The 14755-nt window shown below is 38.8% G+C and overlaps 1 protein-coding gene across 6 annotated transcripts in view; it reads left to right on the top strand.

Annotated features, from left to right (window-relative positions):
- Positions 1-13910, top strand: part of RAPGEF2 (Rap guanine nucleotide exchange factor 2) — a 127197-nt gene extending 113287 nt beyond the window's left edge. For 4 of the 6 annotated variants that reach the window (XM_066317644.1, XM_066317640.1, XM_066317645.1 and 1 more), the window contains 8 exons: positions 545-568; positions 1583-1806; positions 2592-2771; positions 4497-4649; positions 6652-6877; positions 8425-8978; positions 11475-11780; positions 12928-13910. In XM_066317644.1, coding sequence (XP_066173741.1) covers positions 545-568; positions 1583-1806; positions 2592-2771; positions 4497-4649; positions 6652-6877; positions 8425-8978; positions 11475-11780; positions 12928-12953 — 1693 coding nt within the window. In that variant the 3' untranslated portion in view covers positions 12954-13910. The remainder of the gene's footprint in view (positions 1-544; positions 569-1582; positions 1807-2591; positions 2772-4496; positions 4650-6651; positions 6878-8424; positions 8979-11474; positions 11781-12927) is intronic. The other 2 variants (XM_066317642.1, XM_066317641.1) reach the window with 2 other exon arrangements.
- The last annotated feature ends 845 nt before the right edge of the window (positions 13911-14755 follow it).

Below are 14755 nucleotides of genomic sequence, written 5' to 3'. Positions count from 1 at the left end.
ATGTGCCTCTTTCTATTGGAGCAGTACGAATTTTTTATGTTAGCAATTGACCAGCATGATGTAGTGGTCTAAAACTGGGAAACCATTATCTTTTGTGCTTACTATTACATTCTGAAATGTTTCTTACTCTTCTGTAGTTGACGTTTACTTCATAAAAATGAGATTCTATCAGTGGGAGGGAGAGAAACTGTCTTGAAAGCATATCTGTTAGTCTACTTGAAACACTGATGGGTGTCAACTTTATAATTTTGATTTAGTAGAAGTGGTAATGTATCTGAAGCAGTGTCAGCTACTTGTGTTGGAAAACATGGAGTGAATGCTCTTTGGCTTCATATTTGACAAGCTTATTGCATACTCTTTTTTCTTAATTTGAGCTAGAAGAGTTTGTAATATCTGATTGTATGCCCAAGTCAAGGCTCTTTTTAATGTTTGTGGGCTTCCAGAACTGCTTGTCCTGAGGTCTGGTCTTTTTCTTTCTGAGCTTGTGATCTTTCTCTGTCTCTTCTTAAACCCATGCTTTATTCTTCCTGGCTCTCACTTGCAGGAAGAAGAAATGGAGGAGTTTGGGGTAAGTGGTTGGAGACAACACGCACAGGCATTCATTCTTCCTTTACCATTTGCATTTTTTCCTACTTGCTATCTTTAATTTTCTGATGATCTTTTTTACTGACAATACATTTTGATGTAGGAGTGTTTTTGATTTGAGATTAAAACACAGAAGTTGCAAATAATTTTTAAGTGGTCATAGGTAGAAGTGAAGTGTTCTTTCCCACCTTCAGTTTAAATTGCTGAAGGAAGAGACTTTCAGTCAAAGAAAAATTACAAAATGACAAGGTTGTAACAGCTGAAAATAGCTGTTGATTTTCTTATACCTATTAAACAATTATCACAATCAAATTCAAAATTTGAAACTTAGAGTATCTGCTTGACTAACTTACTTTCATATCGCAATTAGCCATAATTTTTATCTTAACAATTTAGAACCAATGCATAGCTTTCATATATACATACATTGAAATGTGCATGACATTTATTTCATCATGAACTAGCTGATCATTTTATTTAACAAAATTTTCTTCAGTCTTGCAAGTTATGAAGAAATTCTGTTCTGTAAAACTGAGCTGTACATTTTGTATACAGTCTGATTTAAAACACAGAAGGCTTTCAAAATGCCTCCTTTATATATATTTGAATTTGAACCTCAACTGTAGTCTTTTGTCAGCACTGCCTTACTGCATGAGCTTTTCCTAATGCTCCAGCCCTCTCGGTAGATGGCTTATGTGAGAGAGCTGCCTTGAATGCTTTTGTAGATGTGTGAAGTGTTACTGCCTAGTGTGAGCAAAATAGGTTAAAATATCTGTGCCATTAAAATAGTGCCTGTAACCAAGAAAAAAGATTTCCTGGCCCTCATCTTTCTATCTGTTATAGCTGTTTGACTTACTGGAATGAGGCATGTAAGCTTTGACCGTAGACTGACATTCATGCAATCTGTCGCACGTTTCATGTTCATTGGGTGATACAATGTTGGACTAAGTCATACCTTTGCTCTCTTTCTCCCCCCTCCTGCTCCCCTTCACTCCAGCTCTCTCAGCCAGGGCAGTGCCAATGCAGCCGTGCTGGATGTTGCACAAGCAGGGGGGCATAAAAAGCGGGTCCGTCGCAGCTCCTTTCTCAATGCTAAAAAGCTCTATGAAGATGCTCAGATGGCACGCAAAGTAAAGCAGTATCTCTCAAACTTGGATCTGGAAATGGATGAAGAGAGCCTCCAGACACTCTCTCTGCAGTGTGAGCCAGCCACGAACACATGTGAGCATTGTCAATTATTTGGATTTCAAGAAAACTGTTCCATTCAACTCTGTTTCTAGTCCAGTGAATCAACTGGGAACAGTAACTAGTCATTTTCAAGTACAAAACATCTATGAATCCTAAGGAAATAATCTTGTGGATTAACAGGATAGAGACATAGTATTTATGCAGGTGATAAGGCTTTAAGATGATGTCACAATGAAGTGTACAGTGGCTTTTTAGATTTGTCTGTACAAAGGGTATGGAAGAGTCAAAAGTTCTTTACTTCTGATATACTGAGGTTATTATGGGTATTCTGAGTGAGAAGTGGATTTTTGTATGTCTGGGTGTTTCAGAGATACCTGGAGGGCTGTACCTGGGGCAGCAGAGAGGGACCTTATCCTGGATATCTCTTGCGTTTTGATTTCAGGAAATGTTGTATCTTGTGCCCTTCCCTTCCTGCAGGGTAGCAAAAACTAGAAATCATGTGTCCGTTCTGAAACAGCTGTAGTCCTTATAATAGCCCAGTATAACTTCTGGTCATGGTTTTGTAACAGTGGTCTTTTATCAGAGCTCTATTTGAGAAAAAAAAACATTCACTGATAATGAATATCTTTTAAAGAGAGTTACATCTTCCCCTCTTTTCCTGTTCATCTTTTCTCTCTAAAGATATCTTGCTGCATTAATTGTACGAGCATTTGAGCACCTTTTAATTGTTAATCAGAGGGTTTTTCACTGCTCAGACTAAAACACCACTGTGTTCTTAGCTAGTAGTCACTCAGTGTTTTGTCCCCTTTCTTGCAAAGTGCCGAAGAACACAGGAGACAAGCGGTCTGGGAAATCTGAAACGTCACCAGTGGCTCCCCGGGCTGGCATCCAGCAGAAAGTGCAGCAGCAACATAAAACAAACCAAGCACTGCAGGTCCCAGCCGTGTCTCTCTATCCCTCTCGCAAGAAAGTGCCAGTCAAAGACCTCCCACCATTCGGTAGGTGGAACAAGGAAGAATTTGGGTTAATTTTCTGGAATTTGTTTGCCTATATCGGAAAGACATTTTTAATCAAATAAAGTTCAGACTTCCATTTCTGGTGGTATGATATGCAGGTTGTACCTGTTCATGCAGTGTCTAGGCATAGTTCTTTTGTCTAGAAATGGAAAGAAATCAATCTAGGGAAAGAAGCTTGTCAATTTATTCAGTATAAGTATTTACCTGTTATTAGCAGCTGGAAAGAATAAATGTTTCTCACTGTTTCCCCTGGGATCTTGCCTTAACTTTTCTAGAGGAATTAGGGACCTGGAGTTCTTGAGATGCCTCAGAAGTTTTGGTGTCTCTTTAAAGTGAAATTCAGTCCTGCTCAAACTGGCAGTCCTGTTAGAAATGTGGGTCTGAAATTTCATGCTGACAATGGCCCTTTTTGCTTCTACTCCCTTCTGCTTTTTTATTGTTACTCAGTCGTTGCTGCCTCCATATTCTACAGAAAGGTACCAGACTGTAGGAACTTCTTCTACCCCAATTTCCAAATCTGTGCCCCAACATGTGTACAAAAAATGTATGCACTATTAACAAACTCCTTAAATCACAAGTATGGTAATATCCCTAGGAAGTATATGTAGCATAACTGGCCCTTTATTTTCCATGATGGTTATTGCACAGGAGCTTAATTCTGATTTCTCTCTTTATTGGTTTTCCTCATGCACTGCTTAGGCTGCAAGAAAACATGAGAAACATAAAAATGAGCAAGAAACAATTCAATATTCATCTAGATTTTGTTGATTTTACCATTAAATTTTAATCTTAAAAGGACTTTGAAGCTCCATAGACTGCAATTTTTTGCTCATAGTGGCAAAGTTTCTGAAAACCGACTAGGTTATGCTGATCAGGCAGCAGTGAATTATTGATAGCAGGATTATGATCCAACAGATCAAAGATAAAAGTTCACGGATGCTTGGAAATAACCTCTACCACAAACCTTTGCAAAACTGTCAGAGAAACTCTGTCTTCACTTATAAGGCTGTCCCAGGGTGGATTTTTGAGGGGAAGGGAAAGATTGATAAATGTGGTTTGGGAAAAGCCATTCCTGATGCCCTAGATCTTTAAAGCATACATCATCTTCAGGATGTTTTTACTCTGTAGTTTCCCAAAATAAGCTGGTGCAGAGATAGTTCTCAAAAATGAAGGAGAGAAAGGCAGCTGCAGGATGGCCTTGTTTCATAAGCCTAATCGTTATTAATTTTTTCCAGCTTCCTTTGACCTTCTAGGTTACTCTGACTAAAAAAGAAACAGGAGAGCAGTTTGAATTCTTACTATTTAAATCTTCACTATCCAGTGGGAGAATTGTGTGTCTGTATTTAAGCTAATTTTAGTTCAAGTTTCTCAGTAACCACTCCTATGCATTTCTTCAATTATATATATATTGTATAGACAGTATTCTGCAACATCAAATCTTCATGTTTTCTGTGGCAAAGTATTTGTCTTAAGTGACCAGAATGAAAGAACATCTGCACTAATATGCAGAAAGAAAGCACTATATTTTAAACAGGAATAAGTTTTAACATTTTCCTTCATTTAAGCTGATGCCAGGAACTCAGAAATGCGCAGGAAAAAATGTAGCTTTTGCTTTCTGTGGAGTGTCTGCTCTATAAATGCATTGTGAAAAATAAGGATGTATTTATACTGGACTTTATATCTGCCTACTTTAATTCTTACCTAAAGGCATTAACTCCCCACAAGCTTTAAAGAAAATCCTTTCATTATCAGAAGAAGGAAGTTTGGATCGTCACAAGAAACAATCTGAAGACACCGTCTCAAGTGCATCTTCGCAGCTGTCTTCTCCTCCTACTTCACCACAGAGCTCTCCAAGGAAAGGTAGTTAGATGTTCAATATTTCTTATCCTGTTTCTTGAAGCTCATGGACTTTGGAAGCTTCTGAGAGGGCATTTGGACACTCAATACTGCTGCTCCTATTTTTGTCACGTACGGTCAGCAAGAGGGCAGAAAATGTAGTGCAGAGTGGGATGCATAGAAGGTAGCTGTGAACCTGATTTCAAGGGTATTTGAAAGCCCTCTGCTGATCAAAAGCCAGAAAAGATAGCCTGGTATGATACAGGATTTGATGCAGTAGGTCACTCTGACTGCAGCTGCTTCTGACAAAAAATATTCCTATGATCAGTGTTTCCTGCCTTCTGTGGAATGATTTGCAAGTTGAAACTTAAAATCATTGTACAGCTTTTACCACACTGGTCTATTAGAGGAATTATTTCCTGCATCGTGCATCTGAATGCAATGTGACCTATGTATGACAGAAAGGCTTAAGGTATTTGAATTCAAATCAGAATATTTAATGTTGTAATTTATATTTTGTATTACAGAATATTTTAGTAGCAGCCTGATTATTTTAAACCATGTGTATGAGTTTTTGAGGAATGGTATTATATGCTGGAGGTCTCTGACCAAGATCTTTTTAAGAAATTTCAGAGTTATTTTTTAAAGTGAATTTAGGAGTCTAAAGGGATTTTAAAAAAAATTTGTTTGTTTGTTTGTTTTCATAGTAGTTCTGGTTACAAATTGACAAAACTGAGTCTGAAGGCATTGTCCTATAGTTTAAAGAAAAAAAAAAAAAAAAAAGACACTTTGGAAGTATGATGGCCTAAATGTACTACATGTGACTTCTAAGTTATTCTCTTTTCAGAATAGCATAAAAGTTCAATTTAATAGTTACATAATAGAGCATTATGGTAAAATATACAGTGGGGCTGGGGAGTGACTTCTATTGAAGTGTCATTTACTAAGGTCAGATAGAGGAGCATAATATGTAGAGGATATATCATCTTGAGTCCTTGTAAGCTGTCATCATTGTTTCTGCCAAATACTAAATTAGCAAAGAGAGAACTTACATAAACATGGTCAGGCCTATGCATTTTTTTGAAAAAGGAACTAGAATTTTGTACTTGACTCACAGTGTGAACAGCACTTTATTTTTGCAAAAACATGATTTAAAAATATCCTTGGTTTGATGGTTACATGAAGGTAATGATATATTCTTTCAGATAAAAATGACAACATTAATTCCCAGCCTTAGTTCTCAGTAAGTGAATTTGGGGTAGACCAGTTGAAGTAATTTTGATGCTTATGAGTAGAGTGAAAGCAAAAAATGAAAACTGCTGTGACTTTTGGATGTGTTTAATGATCTTTAACTTAGCTGGCAGGAACATTCAGCACAATTTGTTTAATCCTGATAGAAAAGCTGAGATTGCTTCCATGACGTAGTTTGCAGATTTTATCTCAGTCAGACTATGTCAGTGCTACCTGCCTCCAAATTTCACCATAATTCCGGTAATATGGAATTTGGAATTAATTAGTGAGCCAAACATCACAAAGATAGCTTGAAAATCTGCCCATCTCTCAGTTAAGATATGTAATGAACAGTCAGCCCAGACGTCTGGGCTTCATGTATCTGTTCATCTCTGAAGTGTAGCTTTGCAGAATAAAAAGACTGTATGAGAGAGTCTCTGGGATTACTTTAAGCAATAATCTCAAGCAAAGCATCTCTTTCCTTCCAGTCTTGGAGACAGTGTTTATGCACAGGCAGATTTTGAGAAGTAATATTTTGTAATGTGAGGATGCAAGTATGATGATGAGTTCTGAAAGAATTAAGGAGGGGAGGGCAGAGCAGTTGGTTTGTAAATGAGTAATACCTGTTCCCACAATCCTCACACAGTTTTGCTGTGTATCTTTATCTTTTGCAGTGCTGTGTAAATGTAACAGTAGCTTTGTTTTAGTGCCAGTTTTATTGCAGAATTGTCAGTGGCCTGACAAGAACTGAGCAGGCATCTTGCAGAGTCTGATTAATGTGATGTTCTCTTTGCAGGCTACACTTTGGCTCCCAGCAGCACCGTGGATAACTTCTCTGATTCTGGTCACAGTGAAATTTCTTCTAGATCTAGTATTGTCAGCAATTCTTCTTTTGACTCTATGCCAGTCTCCCTGCATGATGAGAGGAGACAGAGGCATTCTGTCAGCATCGTGGAGACAAATCTTGGTGTGGGAAGGATTGACAGAAGAATCATGATTGAACCAGATCAATTCAGCTTAGGGTAAGAATTTTATTTATGCTTACTTATATTATACTTTCATATAGTGTGTATGTGGCATGTATATTTGTCCATGTAGGTTTCCCTGTATCTCTCAAATATTTTTTTCTCCTCTGCTCTTAAAAAACTACTATTTCAGTGCTTGTTTTTGTGATAATGCTCCATTCCTGCTATTCCTCCTCCATTGCACTCCTGAGTGATGAGGTCTGCAGCAGTAAGACTTTACTTCAGTAGATGTTACCATCTGAGCATTTCAGTGGTGCTGTAGATTATCCACTTCGTGGCAGACTAGTACCCTAGCCTGCTTTCTCCATGGGAAATTAACTGAATTAGATGAGATATTCATACAATTATTCAGTGATCAAACTGAGAACAGAAACAGCTAGCAATTTTCCAGTCTGCTTCATGGAAAAGTGCATATTTGTCTAACTCCAAAATATTTTACTCCAAATATCTCTTCTAGTCAACAATAATTGGAAGCTAAAATTCACATTACGCTGCTGGTTGTCTAGTAATTTTCTAGGTAATTAACTCCTGTAATGGTGGGGAAGCTAGTGCTGTGAGGAGTTCTCTAAATCTCTAGCAGTGAGCCTTGGTGTGAAAATAATTGGAGCTCTGGCTCCTGTTTAGTCTCAACTTACTGTTTTTTGAGCTATTATTTAGATGCTTCAGTCCTCTGAATGGTTTCTGGGGTTTTAATCCTGCAGGGTCTGTGAATGGCAGACCTGTTCCAAAACTGCTGTACTTCAGTTTTGGGGATCTCAGGCTATGCAAACTCTAATTAGAGGTCTTAAATATTTGGAAGAAGAGGGTTCCGGTCTGCATGAGAAAAGGTGGCCTAGAAGAGCAAGTCTCAGGAGTCTGGATATCTGCTAAGCAAAAGCGACACTTTGTCGGTTTTCTCTGATGCTGTGTAAGGGATCATGTCAGCCTCACTGAATCATTGAAAGGCTAGCATGTGTTTCCAAAAATAAGGTTAATATACATTTCCATTTGCAGAAAATGTTGAAAAGTTAGCTTTCACAGCTTCCTAAGCAGGAAAAAGAATCTGAAATCTAAACCTGAATATCAGCCAGCTCCTGCTAAATTCTGTTTCTAGCTTTTGAACTGTTTGCTCAGCATGGCTGGAAAAGCAGTAGAATAACCCTATCTGTTCCCCTGTATGTGTGTCTGTGTGGTTTGCCTGTCTTAAAGGGCTGTTGCAAAGTTAAGATTTTACCTTTTGAAATTGCTCTGCTGAAGTGTAAGGCTTCAGCAAGTTATCCATCCATTTTTGTTTGTTTGTGTTGGTTTTTGGTTTATTGAGAAGAGTTATATTCTCAAAATTGAATTAGCCATTCAATGCAAACAGTAAATACTATAAAGTGCATCCAAATCTTCAACCATCGAATCATGGAATGGTTTGGGTGGAAAGAGACCTTTAAATGTCATAAAGGTTACCTAGTCCAACCCACAGTCTGTTTTGTTTTTCTTTGGTTCTTTGTGCGTCTTGTTCATGATCTCCAATTCCAACACTGGATTTTTTGTCCCCCTCATCAATGTGTATCCAGCTCATATGCACCAGAGACCAGAGGCCTGTATGCTGGAGCAACTGTACTTTCTTCTCCTAGTACAGAAGAGCTGTCACAGGACCAGGGGGACAGAGCTTCGCTCGACGCAGCTGACAGTGGCCGTGGTAGCTGGACTTCTTGCTCGAGTGGTTCTCATGATAACATCCAGACAATACAGCACCAGAGGAGCTGGGAGACTCTGCCTTTTGGACATGCTCATTTTGATAGTTCAGGCGACGGGGCAGGCCTGTGGGCCTCAGGCGGCCATATGGACCAGCTGATGTTCCCTGACCATGGCACAAAGTATGGCAGGCAAAGCCAAGGTAGGGAGGGCCTTGATCAAGCACAGTCCAGAGCCAGCTGGGCATCTTCCACAGGATACTGGGGAGAGGACTCCGAGGGTGATACAGGTACCATAAAGCGGAGGGGTGGGAAGGATGTTTCAGTTGAAGCTGAAACCAGTAGCATAACATCTGGACCAGCAGAGGAGACAAAGCCAGCTCCCGTCCCTGCTCACACAGCAGCAGCAGCAAGTACTACAAAGGGGCCTGTTGGTAAGTTAAGTTTCATTTACCACGAAGTATTTTAATTTGTTTGCTTAAACTTTTCTCATACTGTTCCGCATTTCTTTTGTCTGGTTTGATTTTCCTTTTTTAAAATTTTAAAGCAAAACCAAACATTTTGTAGTCTCTCTTAAAAATTTCCCTTTAACTGTGCATTTATTGCTAGGGAAAATATCATTTATGGTGGATTCTCTGTTCTGGCAGTGCTTTTGTGTTTCAAGAGAGCATGCCATACATCAAAAAACTAGCTCAGCTGCTGGACAGTATTTTGAGAGGTTGATGTATTTAGATGTCTGTTCTGAAATTTGAATTTCTCAACACAGTAAGGCTCCATAGGCTATATTTAGAAATCTTAGTAAATGTGGCCTGATTTTTATAGAAGTGTTTTACTTTATACCTTTGTATGACTTGTCTGATAACTGTGAATATTCGTTCTGAAAATGGGATCCCTTTGTGCTTAAATAACAACTGAAATGTTTCTTTGGACTGCTGAAACTGAAGAGGTTTCAAAGACATTAGAGCTGAGATACATTTCTATGCATTCAATAATGAAAAGATCAGATAATACATAAATTAGTATGAAGGTGTCTTTGGCAGAGCTTAACATTTTTATCATATTGTTCCTGCTGTGCATCCCAATCCATGGGCCATCCACTTTGCCTTTTGTTGGGTTAACGTGAAGAACTATCTAAAAGCCATTTTTTGCTGACACAACTGAATGTCTGCCAGATTGAGCTCATGCTGAGACCACTGTGATAAACTGCTTTTCCATTTTCTGCATGAGTATATTGCTTAGCAGTGGCCTTTTGCCTCAAAGCTTGGGTGCAGATCTAAATCCCTGGACTATTAAGAGGAAGAAGGTGTACAGATTCATGCCAATCTCTAATTTTACTCTTTGATACCCTTGGTTTCCTCCAGAATATGTAACAGGTGTGCTTCCAAACTTGCCTCTCAAGGCAGTGCTTGCCATTACATTTTTAGAGACTTGAAAGAATGAAAGAGACGTGAAAATTCAAACCAGCACAATTCCATGCCCTTCACTACCATTTAATAACTGTTCAGCAAATGTAACTCTGTGTATCACTATCCAGCAGAACCCGCTGGTTTACATAGTTCTGTGGCACTTGATAGACATTCATTTTGTTGCAGTATTTCAGTAGAATTTTTCTACAATAGAATTTTTCTATAGAACTTCTTTTGATTTTCAGAAGTCTTTGAATAAAGTTTCTCAGAAACTACTTCATGCTGCTTTGCTCAGTTAAAACACTTTGTTGAAGAAAAATACTTAGACTCTGTTGGAAAAGGTTTGGTTTTGTTGTAATACCAAGGATTTCCTTTTAGTCTGTAAAGACTTGCATCCAAGTAGGACCAGTCCATTTTAAACTTGTATTATCCTTTCAATCAAATCATGCTGCCTAATGCAGGGTGGTGTTGTCATCACTACTTATGCAAGAATATACAGTGTATGACAAGTTGTGGAAAGTAAATTGTCTGTGTCAGTGGTTTTTCCTGCTGTATTGGTAATGTTTGTCATTAAAGTGGTCATGTGTTAAAGGACTGGGCCCACAATAAGTGTTCAGTATCAAAGTCTCAGCTGACTTCTGTAAGTACTTAACTCTGAAACAGACTTCTGCCTATCTGTTGTGTGTCCCTGCAGATGCTTAGGATTCTTAGCTGGTTTTTTTTCTCTTAAAGTTCTTTCTGAGAGAGCTTCTTAGTATGCCCTGAGTTAAGCATGTTCAGGTAAACAGTTACATCTCAGTGAGATCCACAAGCGAGGATCTTTCCATCTGCTATATAAAATCATACTCAGTCATTGTTCTTACAGGAAGACTTTCAATTTTGATTTTGCAGAGAATACAACTATAGGGGCTGCAGGCAGTAGTGCATGCAAATAATATAATGATGAAGCCCACTTCTCTTACTGACCTCTTGGAGTTGTAGCTTATGCCTCATTAAGTAATAAGATTTGTAGGACAAAAATAGTGTATCAGATGCATTTCTTTTTTCCCCCTTCAAGATGCTAAAAACAAAAGAGATGAGCTCTTGGATATGAAGCCCATCTTCGGAACTAAGATAATCATGCATTTGGGGAGATGCCAAAATTCCTGATATTTACTACTTCTGTGGACTCTTGAGTCTTCCATGTTACTTTGATCATTGTACATTTAATTCTGTACAGTTGATGGAATGGCTTTAGTTGTGAAGTTTGAACTATGAATTTTGATGAATTTTGTTAGACTAGTGCTTCCCTGCTGGAAGAATAGCTATATCCTGTGTATGTTGTATATTCTGTACTTTCTTGATTGTTTTATTTTTCACAAGCTCTTTGTCTAGCATGTGATAGTTGTTAACCTTTGTCATTCAGATTTTCTCTTCCGGGGCTGTTGAGTTGGTTGATAATTATTTAGCTTTTAACTGTCTGTTTTCCTTTGAGCAGTGTTCCTCACCCTGTCTCTTAACAATCTTCTGTTGTTTCTCCTGCAGCAAGAAAAGAGGGTCGATACCGGGAACCACCTCCAACTCCTCCTGGTTATGTAGGAATACCTATTGCTGAGTTTGCAGAAGGTGGCTCCCATCCAACCAGGAAGCCTCCAGACTACAACATAGCACTTCAGAGGTCTAGAATGGTGGCACGGACATGTGAGACTCATGGGACAGCAACTCCACAGCAGCAGTCACACAGCCACTCAACTGGCAGGCCTGTGAACAAACCTCAGTGGCATAAACCAAATGAGTCAGATCCACGTCTTGCTCACTATCCATCTCAAGGGTTTTCCACAGAGGAAGATGGTAAATTTCTAGTTAGATTTTGAGGGTGCTGCATGCAAAAGGGGTCAGTGCTTTCACAGGCATGAAGCAAGTTGCACAAATCTTGCTGTAATTTGCACTCTATTTCATTTCAAAACTTGTTATTCATTAACTTTTTGGAAGGGAAGGAATTTAATTCCTCCTAAATAAATTTAAAATTAGGAACGTAGGTCCACCTGAATCTTGAACAACCAAGCAGTTGGCTTAGGCAGCTTCTCTGAGGTTGCCTATGTTCACCTTGTACGGCCCTGCCTGCCATGATTTTCCATATTAACCATGGATTTAATGATCAAACAAGTATCCTGGTTTAGAGAATAGTTGTCCATCCACCTCGTAGGGCACTATTGCTTGGGTTTATTTGGATAGTCACTCCCATTCTACCTGAAGTGTTTACACTGTAGACACTGAGTCTTCCACTCCAAATGTTTCACATGATGAGCCCACTGCTGTCTCACTACTTTGCTGGTCCAAATGTGATTTTTGTACTTCAGCTCAACCGTGATGTTTTTCCACGGAGAGCAAGTGTAGCTGGATGGCAGCTTTAGGTCCTCAAAATTTAGGAAGGGTGGTGCCAAAATCACTCACTTGAATACTTTGTGTGCTTAATGGTAGACTAACATTCCCCTTCCCCCTCTAACTGCTTTAGTTACTAAGGTTTTGGGTGCAGGATGAACTTTGCAGTTGAACGTGACAGGAAGAAAATGTAGTCTACCTTAACTGAAATTGCCTCAAACTTTGAGAGTTACCATGACAGAGAATTTTAATTGTTTCTGCTAATGATGACTAAATTGAAGATCTATTTAGAGAGAAATGTCAGATGCCTTTCTGAAGCTATTAGATATCTAGGAGTATCTGTTGTGCTCCTTGGGATGAATAACTGCATCTAGCTCAGTTAAAGCAATTGTCTTATTTTCTTCAACATCAAAACTCCAAAGGAGTATGTCTCATGAGACCTGATATGTGCTGAAATTTAGATTGTTTTAGAGTATACATACTTATACAATGTATTGGAGAACACTTGAGCACAATACACACAGTTGTTATTGTATGCACAGCTTGTTTCATTCAGTAGCAGTCTTGTTCTTTATGAACTAAATTCTATTTTTCCTTTATTCTGTTATGTTTGCAGAAGATGAACAAGTCTCTGCTGTCTAAGACTTGGGCTTTTCTGGATCCAGAGTGAGCCACCTTAAAGGAGAGCACAAGAAGACGTCCCTAGAATAGGAGCCTTGGAACTATGATTAAAGGATGGTGGACCTATTTGCCTCCTTCCCTGCCTTAAAGCAGCATGGGGCTTCTTCCTCTGCCCCTCCCCCTTCCGTCCCCTCTCCCCTTGCATGTGAAATACTGTGAAGAAATCGCCCTGGCACTTTTCAAACTGTGTTGCTTGAAATGCACAGTGCAGCAATCTCCAAGCTACCACTGTCGCTGTCTGCCACATCACACAGTATCATTCCAAATTCCAAGATCATCACATCAGGATGACTAACTCTGGCTGCACTTCCCAATGCCTGGAAGGGTTTTTTTAAATCTTCCTTTTAGATTTTAATCACAATCCTAGCACTTAGTCTCATTGGGATAATGAGATAAGTTAGTTGTCAAATTACATTTGGCCTTTAACCTACAAAGAGAAAATTGCTTTGAGATCCTTTAAGGAGGCAGTGCTTACTTGCTTGTTTACAATGCCTTTGTTACAATTTTGTATGTTTGCATTTGGGAGATCAAATAGTGCATCTGAATAGTAATTACAGTATTATTTCACACCTGTAAGTAGGGTTGCCAGCCTGAGCTCCTGGAAGAATGTTGCTATCACATGGCTGAGCAGGGCAGAAGGGAAGGCAGAGGTTGCAGGATGCAGCCTTTCCTTGAATAGCTGGCTTTGCTCTTAACGTGCCCCACCCTGAAATCTTGACAAGTTTGTAAATGTTAGTGTTAATGGCATCCTCATCCGGGTCTGGTGTAAATGCAGAAACACAGCAGTCACAACTGGTCAGTGATGAAAGAGGACACGGTGTGTGTCTTGTACCTGTACCTTGTGGAACACAGGGTAACATGCTAAAAACACGTGTCCCATTGCAATAAGACAGATGGCAACCCCACCGTTAAGTTATATACCTTAAAAAAAAAAACAAAAACAAAAAACAACCTATATAGTAGTTATATTAAAATAAAAATTAACTGGATAACACTGCAGTGAAGGCAAGTTGGGATGTCACAGCTCATGTCAGCTGTTAACACTGATCTAATAACCTCCATCTGACTTCGACATTAGGGGATAATTGAGCCTTTAAGTAAAAAAAAAATTAATAACAGAGTTAGATTTGCCAGCCTTTGCAATGCAGAAATAGTCACAACTGTTAATGGCTTCATGGAACACTGCATGTGTAGAGAAGGCCAATGTGTAGCAACCACCTGCTCACAGCTGCTATTAACCCTATAATGACTGAAATGACCCTCCCCTCTATTTTTGTGTTGTTTTTGCACAGACTCCGGAGAAGTGAAGGCTGCCAATCCGAGTAGTACTCAAATGTGAGGAACTGCTGGTCTTGGATTTTTTTTTTTTCCATTGAACTCAGCTGATCATATTGATCAGTAGATAAACGTAAATAGCTTCAACTTTTAAAGATCAAATTGCAGTGTTTTTTCACTGTATCAAACAAATGTCAGTGCTTTATTTAATTCTCTCTCCAGTAATCATAGCTTTTGTCTATTTGCTTATATATCACATTGTCAATTATGCATTTGTAATTTTACATGTAATATGCATTATTTGCCAGTTTTATTCTCAAGGCTATGGACCTCATGTGCATATAGAAATACAAAATCTTAGCTCTATCACAAGTTGCACAAATGTTATATAAGCATTAAGTAATTGTAGACCATAGGACTGCTAATCTCAGTTCGCTCTGTGATGTCAAGTGCAGAATGTACAATTAACCGGTGATTTCCTCATACTT

The sequence above is a fragment of the Sylvia atricapilla genome, chromosome 4, assembly GCF_009819655.1.
Source record: "Sylvia atricapilla isolate bSylAtr1 chromosome 4, bSylAtr1.pri, whole genome shotgun sequence".
Classification (NCBI taxonomy): Eukaryota; Metazoa; Chordata; class Aves; order Passeriformes; family Sylviidae; genus Sylvia; species Sylvia atricapilla.
Note: the sequence above shows the minus strand (reverse complement) of the source record. Positions and strands in the feature narration are given on the sequence as shown.